The 13,984-nt window shown below is 48.5% G+C and overlaps 1 protein-coding gene across 1 annotated transcript; it reads right to left on the minus strand.

Moving 5' to 3' along the window:
* Positions 1 to 223: 223 nt before the first annotated feature.
* Positions 224 to 1,534, minus strand: LOC123089770 (transcription factor JUNGBRUNNEN 1-like). The gene is made up of 3 exons (XM_044511357.1): positions 1,295 to 1,534; positions 902 to 1,108; positions 224 to 700 (listed from the first exon to the last, which is right to left on the minus strand). The coding sequence occupies exons 1-3, from the start codon at positions 1,532 to 1,534 to the stop codon at positions 224 to 226; spliced, it is 924 nt and encodes a 307-aa protein (XP_044367292.1).
* Between the last annotated feature and the right edge of the window lie 12,450 nt (positions 1,535 to 13,984).

The following is a 13,984-nucleotide window of genomic DNA, read 5'->3' on the forward strand; positions in this document are numbered from 1 at the left end:
CTTGCTAACACACTCATGCGGCCACGCGCGCGCGCACACACACACGCTGACCCGCACACACACGCACACCTACACTTGGACGCGCACGCACGCACCCAAGCTCGCTCCGGCTCGAGCCCGACACGGCTACTGCGCGCAAGCACGCGCTCGCGGTGCCCAAACCCTAGACGGGTCTTATTTGCCCTACAAGGTGCACCTACACCCGGGAGCAGCAGCAGCTTTCTCAGTCGTAAAACCCTGCCGTATCGGTGACCTCCATCATCCTCGCGATCTCCTCCAAATACCCCTCGACCTCGTAAAAATCGTTCTCTGCGACGGCGTGGCTATGGTCAGTCTGGTGGAAGGAGACGGCCGTCGACGGTGTATTCTGTGGCTTCTCCTCTGGCTCCGGCGCGGCGGGTGCCGCATTCCATTGCCCCTGGAACTGCTGGTTGTGCATGGTGTCCTCGTAGAAGAAGTTGTTGCTGTTTACTGCGTCCATCTGGCTGACGTACTGCTGGTGCTGCTGCGGGGGGATGCACGGGGCGATGGGTGCCGGAGCCTGCAGGTAGTTCATGTACTCGTGGCCGACCTCCGAGGACTCGAAGCTCCCCGTGTTGGAGCTCTGGTCGGCAGCGGATGGCGTGGGCGCCGTCCTCCACGTCTGCTGCTTCCGGTAGGTGATGGTCCTCCTGAAGATCCGACAGATGGTCCACACCTCCTGCATTTTCAAGTCGTATGCGCACACGTTAGATCAATGTTACACTTACACCGCACCACACGTGGCCGGGACCGTGACCTTGCTCAAAAAATTTTCGTACGCGTGTTCATCGTGATTTGATGTGGTCGATCCTATGGGCGAAGTTCAAACACGCACCACATGGACCATGTGTGGAATTGAATGCACGCGTGGACCACTCACCGCTTCCTGCATGCTCGGGGAGGCGTTGGTGGCCGCGGGGGCGGACGGCAGGAGGCGGAACTCGTGCATCATCCAGTCGGTCTTGGTGCATTTACCGAATTTGCCAAGGTAGTAGACGAGAGATTTCTTCAGCCCAATCAATACGCCCGAGCCCGAGCCCGAGCCGCCGCTGGCGGCAGAGTAGATCGGCCGGTCGATGCCCGTGGCCTTCCAGAAGCCGGAGCCGGTCACCCGGTTGGGACGGATGCTGTTCCGGTACTTCCTCCCCCTGAGGCAGAAGAAGTACCACTCTTTTTCCCCACCAACCGTGCTCCCCTCAGCGTAATTTACTGGTGGACGATGACACTGTAAGATTACAAGTCTTGTTCATGTAAAGAAATCGCACCTGATCACAGAATGAAGAAGGAACTTGCTGGGGAGATCCCATGGGTCGTGTTTGTAGATGTCCATCTCCCGGATGACTTCGATGCTGAGCGGCTTCCCAGCCACCTTCCGCCGGAGGTAGAAGGTGACGAGTTCCTCGTCGGTGGGGTGGAACCGGTATCCCGGCAGTACCACGTCGTCCTCTTCCTCCTCGTCTCCAGCGCCGCCAAGCACCACCTTCTCTTCGCTGATCAACTTCTCCATCTCCATTGCGCTCATCTCCGCCTTGGCTGCTGTTCGCGTAGCTTCGGACTCGTCTGTGTACTTTACGGCCGTACGCTAACTGTCCGAGGCAAACTATACACAACCAAGCTGGTGAATGCTTTTCACGTATAGCAATCTACCGGCCAGTCGCACCTATGATTTTATTGCTTTGATCTGATTTAATTGATTGCAGGAGAAAAGTACAAGTATTTATAAGAGGAAGGTGTGGCTGCTGCTACCTGGGGTAGGTGCACTTGGATAAACAGTAAATTCAGAAGAAAAAAATGCATAGTAAAATAAAAAAAATCTATAACTGATGCTGTCAAACGAGGAACTGACATGCAGGACCCACACCACAGGGAACTGAGGCCTACTCAGCAGACCTTTCTTTTTGCTCTTTTGATTTCTCTTGAATCTGATCTACTTAATGTGTAAAGCATGTGTATTTGTGATACATAGTATGAGGTGTGTGTGTAACATAGTAAGACTATTATATAAATATTTGCCCCAGGCCTCTGTTTAATCCCATCAGTCATGTGTGACCATTCTTGTCACTTGTTCTGGTCACTCAGATATGCACATGTAACTTAATGTTACTGATTCAACAGAAAAATCAAAATAAATTTGAAAGTTTGTTTTTATTTTGTGCATGTTCCTGTTAGTGTTTGATTTGTTCCTGAAAATCATACAAAAATGAAAATTATGCTTCCTTAGTAAAGAAAAGAGATGAAGTTCAATGCTCTAAAAAGCAAAAAATTGGCGCTTGGTTCTTTTTAGCACACGTCTCAGTACTTATGTTTTCCCATAAACTTTGCAGCCGCTGTAAGGCGAATGGCGGTCAGCAGCGCTTGAAGGAACCGCTCCTTCACTAAAAAGCGAACGTGCCATTCCGACCAGGACGGTCCCGACCGAGTAGTCAACGGCCGTTAACGGCACACCATTCCCATGTCAGCTCGCGAGGGGTTTGCCACGTGAAACCGTGCTAAAAAAAGTTCAATGTTTTTTGTCATTGTCATTTTTTCGGCGCGGTGAAATTGCAATGTTTGGAAAAGTTGTGGTTTTTCGCCAATGACGCTGTTATTGTGGTGGTTATGTGTATTTTACTCCTTATTATTTGAGTGCACTATTTGACATTTTTATTGAGGTCGTCTGCTTATGGACTAATAAAAAATAGGTTCCAAAAACTAACAGTGGATGTCCCCCGCAAAAAGAATTAACAGCGGGTGTTTTGATTTTTGTAAGATTTTATGGCTATCATTTGTGCGGAACTTCAGTTGTCTACCTTCTTTCTTGTTCACTATCAAATTCTCTCTGAACATACAACTTTCATGGTAAATGTCTTCAGTTATTACTGGTTTGCAAGAATACCAATTTAACAACCAAATAAGACATTTTTAAGAGATAATAGTAGATCTGCCAATACATGGCGATTTTTGTGTGATGTTAAGCCAGTACACATAAATTATTTTGAGGTAAATACACCAGGGGTCTTAGAACTTGCACACGATGATCAGTTTGGTGCACAAACTTGTAAAACTAGATGATACCCAGCGTCGTTGCTGCGGGAATTTGTAGTGTTGATTTACGGAGTGAGTAAATAGTGAAATCATGAAAGGAAATATATAATTATATGTCTATTTGAACCTTTGATGGGATGATATGAAAAGTCATAGAAAATTGTGTATTGTAGTTGGCAAGTGCATCGGTATTGTGTATTGCGGTTGATAAGTGCATTGGTAATGTGTGCATAGATATTGCAAAACATCGTTGATCATACCTTAGTAGTTCTTTATTGAGTAAAGACTTGCGCCAAGAAATTCAGGACCACCACCTCAATCGTTCATTGTTGTAGGAGAAGTGGAGAAGTGATATCATTGGGTGCAGTGTGCCAACATTTCACTCAAGCTCACACTCTCCCAGTACGTATGTAGACTGCAGCTTCTAGTTCATAAATAGGGAAAAATCATTACCCGATTTCTTTAACTCTGATATGCTTATATAAAATAATAATGTATAATATATACCAGCGGAAGTTTATCCTGTAATATAGTAGGCTAACATACTAATTGAGTAGCAACTGGACGTATGTTGGGCAGCGAAAGTATTTACCTATATCATCATGTCACTTGTCCAATAGAAGTGGTAAATATCACGGAAAGTCTCATAAAATGCAACCAGGGATACGTTGAGGCAATGTGTCAATGTCTCAGTGATGAACCTTTCAATATAAATAGTTCACCTTGCGTTATAAAAAAGTTCATCGTGTATCAAAAAATATTCATCGTATACTATGAAATTGTTCAACGCATTTTTTATTAAATGTTTAATGCATATTCAAAAATTGCTCAACGCATTATTTAATTTTGTAATATTCATCATATATGAAAATAGTTCATCGTATAATACAAAAAATTTCATTGTGTATTAATTAAAAGGGAATTTTACATTTATACCCCTAACTCGAACCCACTACTCATATTTACCCCTACTCGAAGCATCCTCAAAATTTTCCCTCTGTCGTTAAGTGACCTTACAGAAATGCCCTTCCGTGTCGTTTCCGTTCGGCTAAAGGGATTTGAACATCTACAGGGCTTTTATTGGACATTTTGCCCCTGTCTCCATGCATCACCTACATGCGGGACCCATCCGAAGAAAATAAAATAAAATAAACTCTTTCTCTCACTCCTCTCTCTCTCACAATTACTGTGGACCCAACCAAAAAATGAAAAAAAGAAGTCTATTCTATCTTCCATCCTCTCTCTCTCCCCCCCTCTCTCTCCTCCGGCGTGCGGAACTGGCGGCTCCCAGCAGCAGGCGGCGGTTGCCCTTAGCAGGATCGCCGGTGTGGCCGCGCTGAGCACACCATCGTCTCATCATGCTTCGGTTCGTGTCAGCTAAGCGCGTAGGAGGCCACGAGATTCAGCGCCCCGACGGAGTTCAGCGGCGCATGGCGATGGTCATTGTGGGGAGCTCAAAGTGGATGCTTGAGCGCAAAATTGAAGAGCGTGAAGGAATAAGGAGCTCTAGGAGGGCCCCTTGGCGCTAGGAATTGGAGGGGCGCATGCCAGAATCGACGGCAGAGACCTCGGACGGCCAGCGGCGCTTATTGCCCGATCTCCTGTGATGTGCTACCCCTGCTTCTTCTGAGAGCATCCTCGAGTTCTTGGTGAGATGTAGGATGTTTCCCCCTTTTTCCTGAACCTCCTCGTGCCCGTAGCTCCTCCATGCCTAGTACCGCCACTCGCCGTCACGAGAGCTCGATCCTGTCTTGGTTTCTGAAAGGCCCATTGTACCCCAACACCCCAAACCAGTGTAGCTTCGTGCCAGCATCGTCGCCAGGCTGTTCTCGCAGCCACTTGATCGCTTGGCTATCTTCATGTACGTCACCGTCGATCGTGCCTTCGCACATGGGCACCGTCATTTTGGTCCTGAGGCTTAATAAAGTTTTTATATTTTCTAAGTTTTTTGTCGGGATCCACGTGTATGTGTGTGTGAGAGTTTTCCCTTTTATTTTTTATGGTAGGGCACCACACGTCAATGATAGTAAAGGTGAGAGAAAGGGACTTTTTTTCTTTTTTTTTTCTAGGGATGATGGGCGTGTAAGTGTCACATACAGAGAGGGGTCCAAAAAATGTCCCGCGAACAGTCAAAGCCCTTTGACTGGATGGGAACACTACAGAAGGACATTTCTATAAGGGCACCTAACGGCATAGGGGCAAATTTGAGTACACATTGAAATTAAGGGTAAATATGAGTAATGGGTTCGAGTTAGGGGTACAAATATAAAACTACCTAATTAAAATGTTCAATGTATATTTAGAAAATTTTCAATGGATATTAAAATTGTTCAATATATATTTTTTGAACTTTTTTCAAAAGAATACGATAGTTAAACTATCGCGCCTTTAATCTATCACTAGGCCTCACTAATCTGATCGGCTAGTAGCACCCGTTGCAAGTTCGAGCTCTTGCTCATCATTACTTTTTATTTAGTTTTTATTTTACTTTTTTGGAGCTAGCTTACATCATAATGGGCCGACCCATTCGCTTTGCCTTCAGCGAAGGCTCCACCATTTGCCGCCCGTGGGCGGCAAGTAGGCTCTCTTGCAGTCTTTCGTCCCACCCTGCTAGTCAGTGGAGGTGAAGTTTGGCATCCTTATATACGGAAGCCTCTGCACTTCATTAAGTGATGGGTATGGTGAGATAATGAAAACACCACACGCGCACCACGGTAAATGCATGCGACATGAGGGTGATCGCGAGAAAATACCGTTTGTGTCTCCTATACATATGAACTATCGGTCGCCGCCAAAGAGACATTGAACCCAGCTAGGGTTTTGCCTCTTCTCTCTTTTGCACCGTCGTCATAATCTTCTCTGGAGCACCTGTTGCATGCACGGACTAATGGAAGAGCAGGTCTCCCGAACCTCTCGCTCTTGTGATTGTTCGCACACGAACACGTCACCGTGTACCTCCGACGCCGAGGGTGATGCACCGCAGTTCACGCCGAAGGAGACCCGTCCGGAAGCGCGGTACGCAAGCAATCCGGCGGGTGCTTTTCAGGACCCGAAACCCCACGCGCCCGGGAGGGACCCCGTCTGGACACGCGGCGGTTATGGGTTGCCCTAGGTCGATTCGCTCGCCCCTAGAGCCTCGTGGATCGCTGCCTTCCAAGATGAAGAACGAACGAAGAACGAGAGAGAAAGAATAAGGGAGAGATGTAAAAACTAGGGTAAAAGTAGTATATTGATTTGTCGATTGTGTGTTGTTCAATCGACCGTCACCTCTCATCTATTTATGAGGCGGCTTGACTTCCTGTACAAGAAAAGGACTAAAATGTCCATCCAAAGCGTCAAAAACCCTAACCTAACTCAGACAGGAATCTTTGGCAATTTTCCGGATCAACTCGGTCTCACCGATTGTTTTGCTTCGGTCTCACCGAGTGAATGTGGCCAACTCTCTGTAAATTTCTATAATTTTCCGGATCAACTCGGTCTCACCGATTAGTTTGCTTCGGTGCCACCGAGTGAGCGTTGCCAACTTTCTGTGACTTTCTGTAATTTCTCGGATCAACTCGGTTTCACCGAGTCAGTCAACTCGGTCCGTCCGAAATGACTCTGCAGCTTCTGTTTCTGTCCTTGTTTTGCCTCCACAGATTGCATACGACCTCGGATTAAGACAAATTTTATATAAAAATCGACCGTTTCGATGATACAAAGACAACTTGTGTAGAAAGATTTTCCATTTGTGGTCGTGTTGGGGGCTTAATCCGCCAATAAGATCTTGGTACTTTGAGCATAGTTTTGGCCTTCGAGATGAAATCGTACGGCGATGGCCCAAACTTCAAAGACGTTCATATCAACAATACGGAACTCTCTCATGTAGATCTTCTCCTTTTGAGGCCATTTTAAATAAGTTCTTGACCGTGCCAAAATCTGGTGTCAACACATGCCCCCTGTTTTTCGGCAAACTTGTGTGCCGAAAAATAACTTGCACGATGCTTTTTCTAAAGACGATGTCAACACTCCATCGGCCATTTATTTTTCTTAGGATGATAATTATGTATCGGCTATGTTTATGCTTAGGGCGATAATTTTATATCGGCCATTGATTTTAACTTCTGGTTCACATCATACCTTGTAACCGATTACCACCAATCGGCTTTAAAGAGATGGGAATGAAGCCGTTCCTTGTAGCACTAAGGAAATCAAACTCCGAGAGTCACGCCCTGTTAAGCAAGCAACATCGGGATGATTCCAATCCACCGATGCATCGGCCAAAGCAACACAAGCCGAATTATCCGCGTGAATGATTTCTACCTCATCATCGATCCATTGTATTAAAAATTGATGCATGGTAGATGGCACACATTGTTTAGCATGAACCCAATCGCGACCTAATATAACATTATAGTTACCTTGCACCTCCGCGATGAAGAATGTGGTGGACAAAGTTTTGCTTCCCACGGTGAGTTCCATGCACATCACACCTTTGACCTCTGTCTTTTCTTTACCCTCGAATCCGTTAAGTACCATATTTGTCTTCGTCAATGTATCATCATCTAACCCCAACTTTTTGAAGACCGAGTAGGGCATAAGATTTACCACAGCACCACCATCAACGAGCATCCTAGCAACAGGCAATCCGTTAATATGACCTTTGAGGTATAATGGCTTCAAATGTTTCACCGGTTCTCTTGGCTTCTCAAAGATAGCATTCTTAGGACCAAAATCCAGCTGGGCTACCTCCCCTTCTTCACGTTTAGCACGAAACTCGATAGGTAAGTAATATACCATATTAATATCCGTACCTTCCTGAACTGGCGAAGATTCATAATCCACCATCTCATCTTCATCTCTGAATGTGTATATTGGGCTGAAAGTTTCCTCAATTGAAGGGGATGTTTCAGGTGGTGTGGACGATGTAATAGGGGTCGCATCATCCTCTTTCGGTGGTGAAGGTATTGCTGCAGTTAATGTAGAAGCATCTGCGTTTTGTTTTTATTTAGGCCTCCACACTGGTTTTGTGAGTGCCATGGGCCGAATTTTACTGAAAAATTCGTACCTTTGCCTCTCCTCTTTATGCTCTACCTTCTCGTGGTTCCTCATGCGTTGTAATATCCTTTTCATGGTCTTAGTTAAACCTGGAGGACACCACCTAGGCTGAGTATATTTGGGATCCCTATGTTCGGCCTTGCTTGGAGAAATTTTTGTTGGCCGATTAGCACCATAGCTCAAACGGCCTTGTGTGGGATAATAAAGCCTCTCACGAGCAGGCCTTCTAGGTACTGCCCGCCCCATATGAAAAGCATAAGGAGTCATTGAGGGTTGTGTCGTGGTTCTAAGTCTGACAGTAGTGTAGGGGGGTACTAAGGGAGAGGCAAGATCCTAGCTATGGAGTAGTTGTATATGCAAGAGTTTTACGAGTTCAGGCCCTTCTCGGAGGAAGTAACAGCCCTACGTCTCAGAGCCCGGCGGCGGTCGACTCGATTATATGTGTATGAGTTACAGGGGTGCGAACCCTTTATACTGAGGAGGGGGTGGCTTATATAGAGTTCGCCAGAACCCTCCAGCCCTCAGTTATGCAGGGTTTAAAGTACATTAAGACCGGGGGTTACTGGTAACGCCCACATAAAGTGCTATGAAGACCATAAAGGCTACTTAATGACAGACCGTTACGTGCAGAGTGACTTCAGATCTCCTGGCTGTCGAGTGGCTGGCTTCATGGTCGAGTGCCCTCGAGTCCGTCGAGTGGAACACTTCTGAGTCGATTGACAGGTGGTTTCTTTTAGAGATGTCCTTGGGTAGGGTAGTTTGGACAGGTCCATGACCCTACCCTAGGTACATACCTTCATCATTAGCCCCCGAATGGATCGAGGTTTGAGTGGGGAAGGAGTTGAGAACTGTTCCGACCCATTTCTTGTGCTATGAGCATGTCTTGTCTTGGATCAATGAACTTTAGGTGACGGTGCCAACTTCTTTTTCAGTCGCCTTGATCCATTCTTTGTATCTGTCGAGTGAAGATTTCGCTTGGAGAGCTCCGAGTGACGGAGTGGAGGAGATCTTCCGCCTGACAAGTTGTTCTGCAACCCGCGGATTTTGTGGGATTTGAATTTTGGGAAGCGTGCAGGACGGGGCGAGGCCGTAGCTATCGGACGGGATAAGGCAGGGATGTCTCGATCTCTGCGCCACCTTTTTCGCCATGTATCGCGCGCGCGACTATTGCGGGATTTGACAGGATCGCCCGGGCCTACATGTCAGCCACTCGGAAGCAGCCTTATATAAGGCGCCAAACGGGGGTTTTTGAACAGTGCATTCTCATTTCCTTCTCTCTTCTCTAGATTCATCTGCCGCGCTCGCTTCCGCCCTAGTACTGCTGCTTCTTGCATGCTTCGTTGGCGACGATGGTGAAGGAGAAGACGGCGGCTTTGGAGCGGGCGAAGAAGGCGACGACGAAGGCGAAGGGAAGGGCGACCAGTCGGGGCGGATCTTCATCAAGGACCGGCCTGCCACGGGGCTGGATCCAGGGCGACTGGATCCGCTCGACGATCCGTCAGAAAGATCTTGATGACCTGGCCAATGAAGGAATGATCCCCCATGGATCAACGAGGCTCCCGGGGAACGAGTCGGACCCGCAGCCTCAGGAGGGTGAGTGTGTCCTCTTGGCCACCCACGTTGACCGCGGATTTTCTTTGCCCCCTCATCCTTTCTTTTGGGGATTTCTGAACTTCTTTGGGGAACAACTCCACCATTTCACACCCAACTCTATTGTGTATCTTGCTGCTTTCGTGTCGTTGTGTGAGAACTTCTTGGGTTGTCGGCCTCATTGGGGTCTTTTCAAGCACATTTTCACCTGTCGCTCACAGATGGTGAAAAAGGCCAATCCGAGTGATGAGAGAACCCAAGTGATTCAGATGTGCGGGGGCCTTGGAGTTCAGATGAGGGGAAAAAGTGCCTTTTCGGCCATGGTCCTTCCCGACTCGGTTCGTGGATGGCAGTCGACCTGGTTTTACTGCAAAGACCAGCCGACGCCAGGGCAGTCGACTGGACTCCCTCCTTTTCCATGGACCGAGTGGGGAAGCCTTCTTCCTTGAAGGTGATCCCAGAAGAGAAGGCGCAGGTTAAAGTGTTGGTCGAGCGTGTAGTTCAGCTTATCCGTGACGGGGTGACCGGCATGGATCTCCTGGAGGTCTTCCTCCGACGACGCGTCCAGCCTCTTCAATATCGAGACCATCCGATGTGGATGTATTCTGGCACTGAAGACACCACTCGGGTCCACCCGGAGGAGGTCGAGGATGCCACGCTGGAGAGGTGGATGACTGCCATCACAGGGAATAGAGACAACCCCCGAGGAGCTAGGAGGATCCCTCCACTCAACCAATCATACGAGCCAGAGAAGGTCCAATTCCGTTTCTCCGACTGTGATCCTGCTTTCTTCATTCCGCTTTGTTAGAGTTCAGTCGACTGACTTTTGCTTTGTTCGTTGTCTTCTAGCTCACCACTGAGATGTACTTGATGCCCAACGGGGCGCAAGAACAGGTCGAAGAGGAGGAGGCGAGCGGAGGCGAAAGCCAGGAGGAGTAGCAATCCGACGCCGAGGGGGACAAAGATGACGACGACTCTGGTGGAGAGGAGGAGGAACAGGAGGAGGAAGAGGAGGAGGAAGAGGAGGAGGAATCCGAGCCTTCTCGCACGGAAAGGCGATCCAAGCTCACCCATGACCCCTCGGTCGAGCGTGGCAAAGCAGCTGTGCCTGCGGGACAGTCGACGAAGCGCCATCGGACGTCCTCCCCTGCTCCGACTGAAAAAGCTCTGAAGCATCCCCAAGCAGCTTCGTTGAAGCCGTCGAAGGCCCTGGCCAAGATGAAGATGGCCATTCCCACGATTTCCGGGTAACAGCAGAACTCGTGTTTCCTCGTTTAGCATGGGTAGACTCTTGGTCGACTCGTTGGTTAACCGACTGGTTTCTGAAATCTGCAGTGCCGCTACCTCCGAGGCCTCCACGAAGAACGACGACCAAGAGATGGAAGACGCTGCCACCTCCAATCCTGGTACGCTCTCTGTAGTTTCACTTCTGGTCGATTGGATTTTCGTTTCTTAACTCTGGATTTATCCTGCAGCTCCTCCTCACGTCATTGATCTCCCTGATGATGACGACGAGGTGCCACTGAGGGGGAAGAAGAGCAAGAAGGTGCCGGCTGGCAAGTCCATTCGGACTGCATCGGTGTCTGAGGCATTGGTTCAAGAAGGTGGCGATGTCACTCGGCATTCTTTGCTATGCCGCTGACGAGTGCCCGGCCTTCGTCATCGACTGCTGATCCACCCTCCCTTTTCGCCACGCACCACGTCCCAGGGGACCAAGCGGGTGCTGCTAAGGAGGCTATACGCCAGGCGGGGATTATGATGGACCAGGTGAAGGCGATCCGGGAAGCGAGCCAAGCGGCTTATGATGCGAGCTCAGCCCTTTAGAGCAATGTCCAGGTTAGTTGGTCACCGCCTGTTCTGTTAGGATATGCTATCTGAAGGTTTTCTTTCCGAAGATCTTTGAATCTGTACACCCACTGGGTGCTTCGATTGATTTTTTGAACTGGTGGAGGCACGCTGAGTGCACCCACTGGGTGTAGTCCACGAGACTATGGTCGACTGCTGGCAGTCGACCGTAGTCTTTGTATTTTGAACATTCCAACTTCTTCAGTCAGTCTGGTCGGACCATGTTGACTGGAACCTTGGAACCGGTGGGGGCACGCTAAGTGCACCCACTGGGTGTAGTCCCCGAGACTATAGTCGACTGCTGGCAGTCGACTGTAGTCTGAAGAACTTTCTTTCTCTTTTTTTTGGTAGATCATGATGAGGCCACGACTGACTGTTGGCAGTTAGCTATGGTTTTGGAACCACAATCTCTTTGTTCCTTTTGGTCGACTGATTGGATTAAGTCGATAAAACTAGTGGGGGCACGCTGAGTGCACCCACTGGGTGTAGTCCCCGAGACTACTGTTGAATATTTTGATTCGACTGTAGTCTTAGAAATGTTACGGTTTTTCTCTTAGTTACTCGGAAGTAACCTCTCTTTGATATCTGTCGACTGACTCTTTGCAGAAATCTTGCGAGCTTGTGGCTCGTTATACTGAATTGGAAAAGAAACATATCCAGCTCGACCTTGACTTGAAAGTTGTTCAGGAAAACTTTCAGAAGGCGAAGGACGAGGCAAAAGGTACGATTGGTGAGAACTTGACGACTGTTTTCATCCTTCTGCCCATTATTGGTTCTGACCTCCTTGTCATTTTGCAGAAAAAATGAAGGTGGCTCTGAACAAGAAGGACCAGGAACTTGCTGAGGTGCAGAAGGCGGCTTGGGACAAAATGAAGCTTGCGGAAGAGAAGCTGGCTTTAGTTGGCAAACTTGAAGAAGAGAATGCCAACCTGAAAGCTGCTCTTGACACGGCCAACAAGGAAGTCAGCCGTCTGAAGAACGACAAGATTGCTCTGAGTGACAAGGCTAGTGAGCTGGTGGGGAAGAAGAATGATCTGGAGGCTTATCTGGGAGGGCTCGCCAAGAAGTTGTTCATCATGCTTGAAGGTAACCTCTCTCACCCGACTGACTTGTTATCGTCGACTCGTCATAGAACTGCTGGTTTATCTTTGACTTGTGTGTATAGAATTCTGCCTAAACTTCGAGGAAGAGACCAGTCGAGTGGAGACAGACCTGGATCCTATCAACTCTCCTGTGAAGGACGAAACTGCCATGAACGTGCTCCGACTTGAGTCTCGTGTCGCTGGTGTGGTCGACTATCTTGCTCGACTGAAAGTTGCGGCATCGCGGATCGACACGACACTCTGGCCGAGAGAGACGCTTCAACTTGACCTCGAGTCTCTGATGACTCGACTGAATGAAGTTCCAGGCCGAGTGCAGGAATGGAAGAAGTCCTCTGCCAGGTGTGGTGCTAATGTTGCTCTATCTCTGGTTCGTGTTCACTGCAAGGATGCGCGAGAGGACAAGCTGGCGTCCCTCAAAGTGGCCAATACCAAGAAGCATGACTTCCGATCTTTCATGGAGACCTTCATTGCTGCTGCCACTCGGATTGCAGATGGAATCGACCTGGACTAGTTCGTTGCGCCTTCCAGTCCTCCACCTGAGGAGTAAAAACTTTCTATGCTTGATGCCTTAAATTTGCCTCGGAATGCCGAGTGATTTTGTAACCGATAAACTTTAACAGGCTTGACGCCTGAGCACTTCTAGACCCGCAGGATGCTATCTGAACTTGGCTTTGCCGTTGAATATGCTTGCATTTGTCTTCGAGTGAACCTTGTTCTCCACTTGGAGTATATTTTAGTGCTTGGGACGTACTCTTGCAGGTTGGAGCACAGATTGCAGTCAACTTGCGTCCTTGCGGGTCGGGATGGAGCGCACATTGTATTTGTGCCGTAGCTTGAAGGAAAAGGTAGCAGTCGACCTGCACCTTGTCGTCCTTGCAGAGCGCATGTTGTATTTGTGCCATAGCTCGAAGGTGAAGGTAGCAGTCGACCTGCACCTCGTCGTCCTTGCAGAGCGCACGTTGTATTTGTGTCATAGCTCGAAGGAAAAGGTAGCAGTCGACCTGCACCTCGTCGTCCTTGCAGAGCGCACGTTGTATTTGTGCCGTAGCTCAAAGGAGAAGGAAGCAGTCGACCTGCACCTCGTCGTCCTTGCAGAGCGGAATGAATTTCGTACTTAGGCGAGTGCTGGACTGCAGCTAAGCCCCTGAGTGTGAGGCAGACTCACCACTTGGTAGGATTTCAAACACTTAGGCGAGTACTGGACTGCAGCTAAGCCCCCGAGTGGGAGGTTTGCTCTCCACTCAGTAGGATTTCAAACACTTAGGCAAGTACTGGACTGGAGCTAAGCCCCCGAGTGAGAGGCAGACTCACCACTCAGTAGGATTTCAAACACTTAGGCGAGTACTGGACTGCAGCTAAGCCCC

The sequence above is a fragment of the Triticum aestivum genome, chromosome 4B (assembly GCF_018294505.1).
Source record: "Triticum aestivum cultivar Chinese Spring chromosome 4B, IWGSC CS RefSeq v2.1, whole genome shotgun sequence".
Lineage (NCBI taxonomy): Eukaryota > Viridiplantae > Streptophyta > Magnoliopsida > Poales > Poaceae > Triticum > Triticum aestivum.

Excerpts from the sequence above, each read along its gene's own strand:
- LOC123089770 (XM_044511357.1), bottom strand. The coding sequence starts at position 1,534 with ATGGAGATGGAGAAGTTGATCAGCGAAGAGAAGGTGGTGCTTGGCGGC. Across the intron at positions 1,109-1,294 it reads GCAAGTTCCTTCTTCATTCT|GCCACGGGCATCGACCGGCC; the intron begins GTGATCAGGTGC and ends GGCTTCTGGAAG. Across the intron at positions 701-901 it reads CCCCGAGCATGCAGGAAGCG|GAGGTGTGGACCATCTGTCG; the intron begins GTGAGTGGTCCA and ends TTGAAAATGCAG.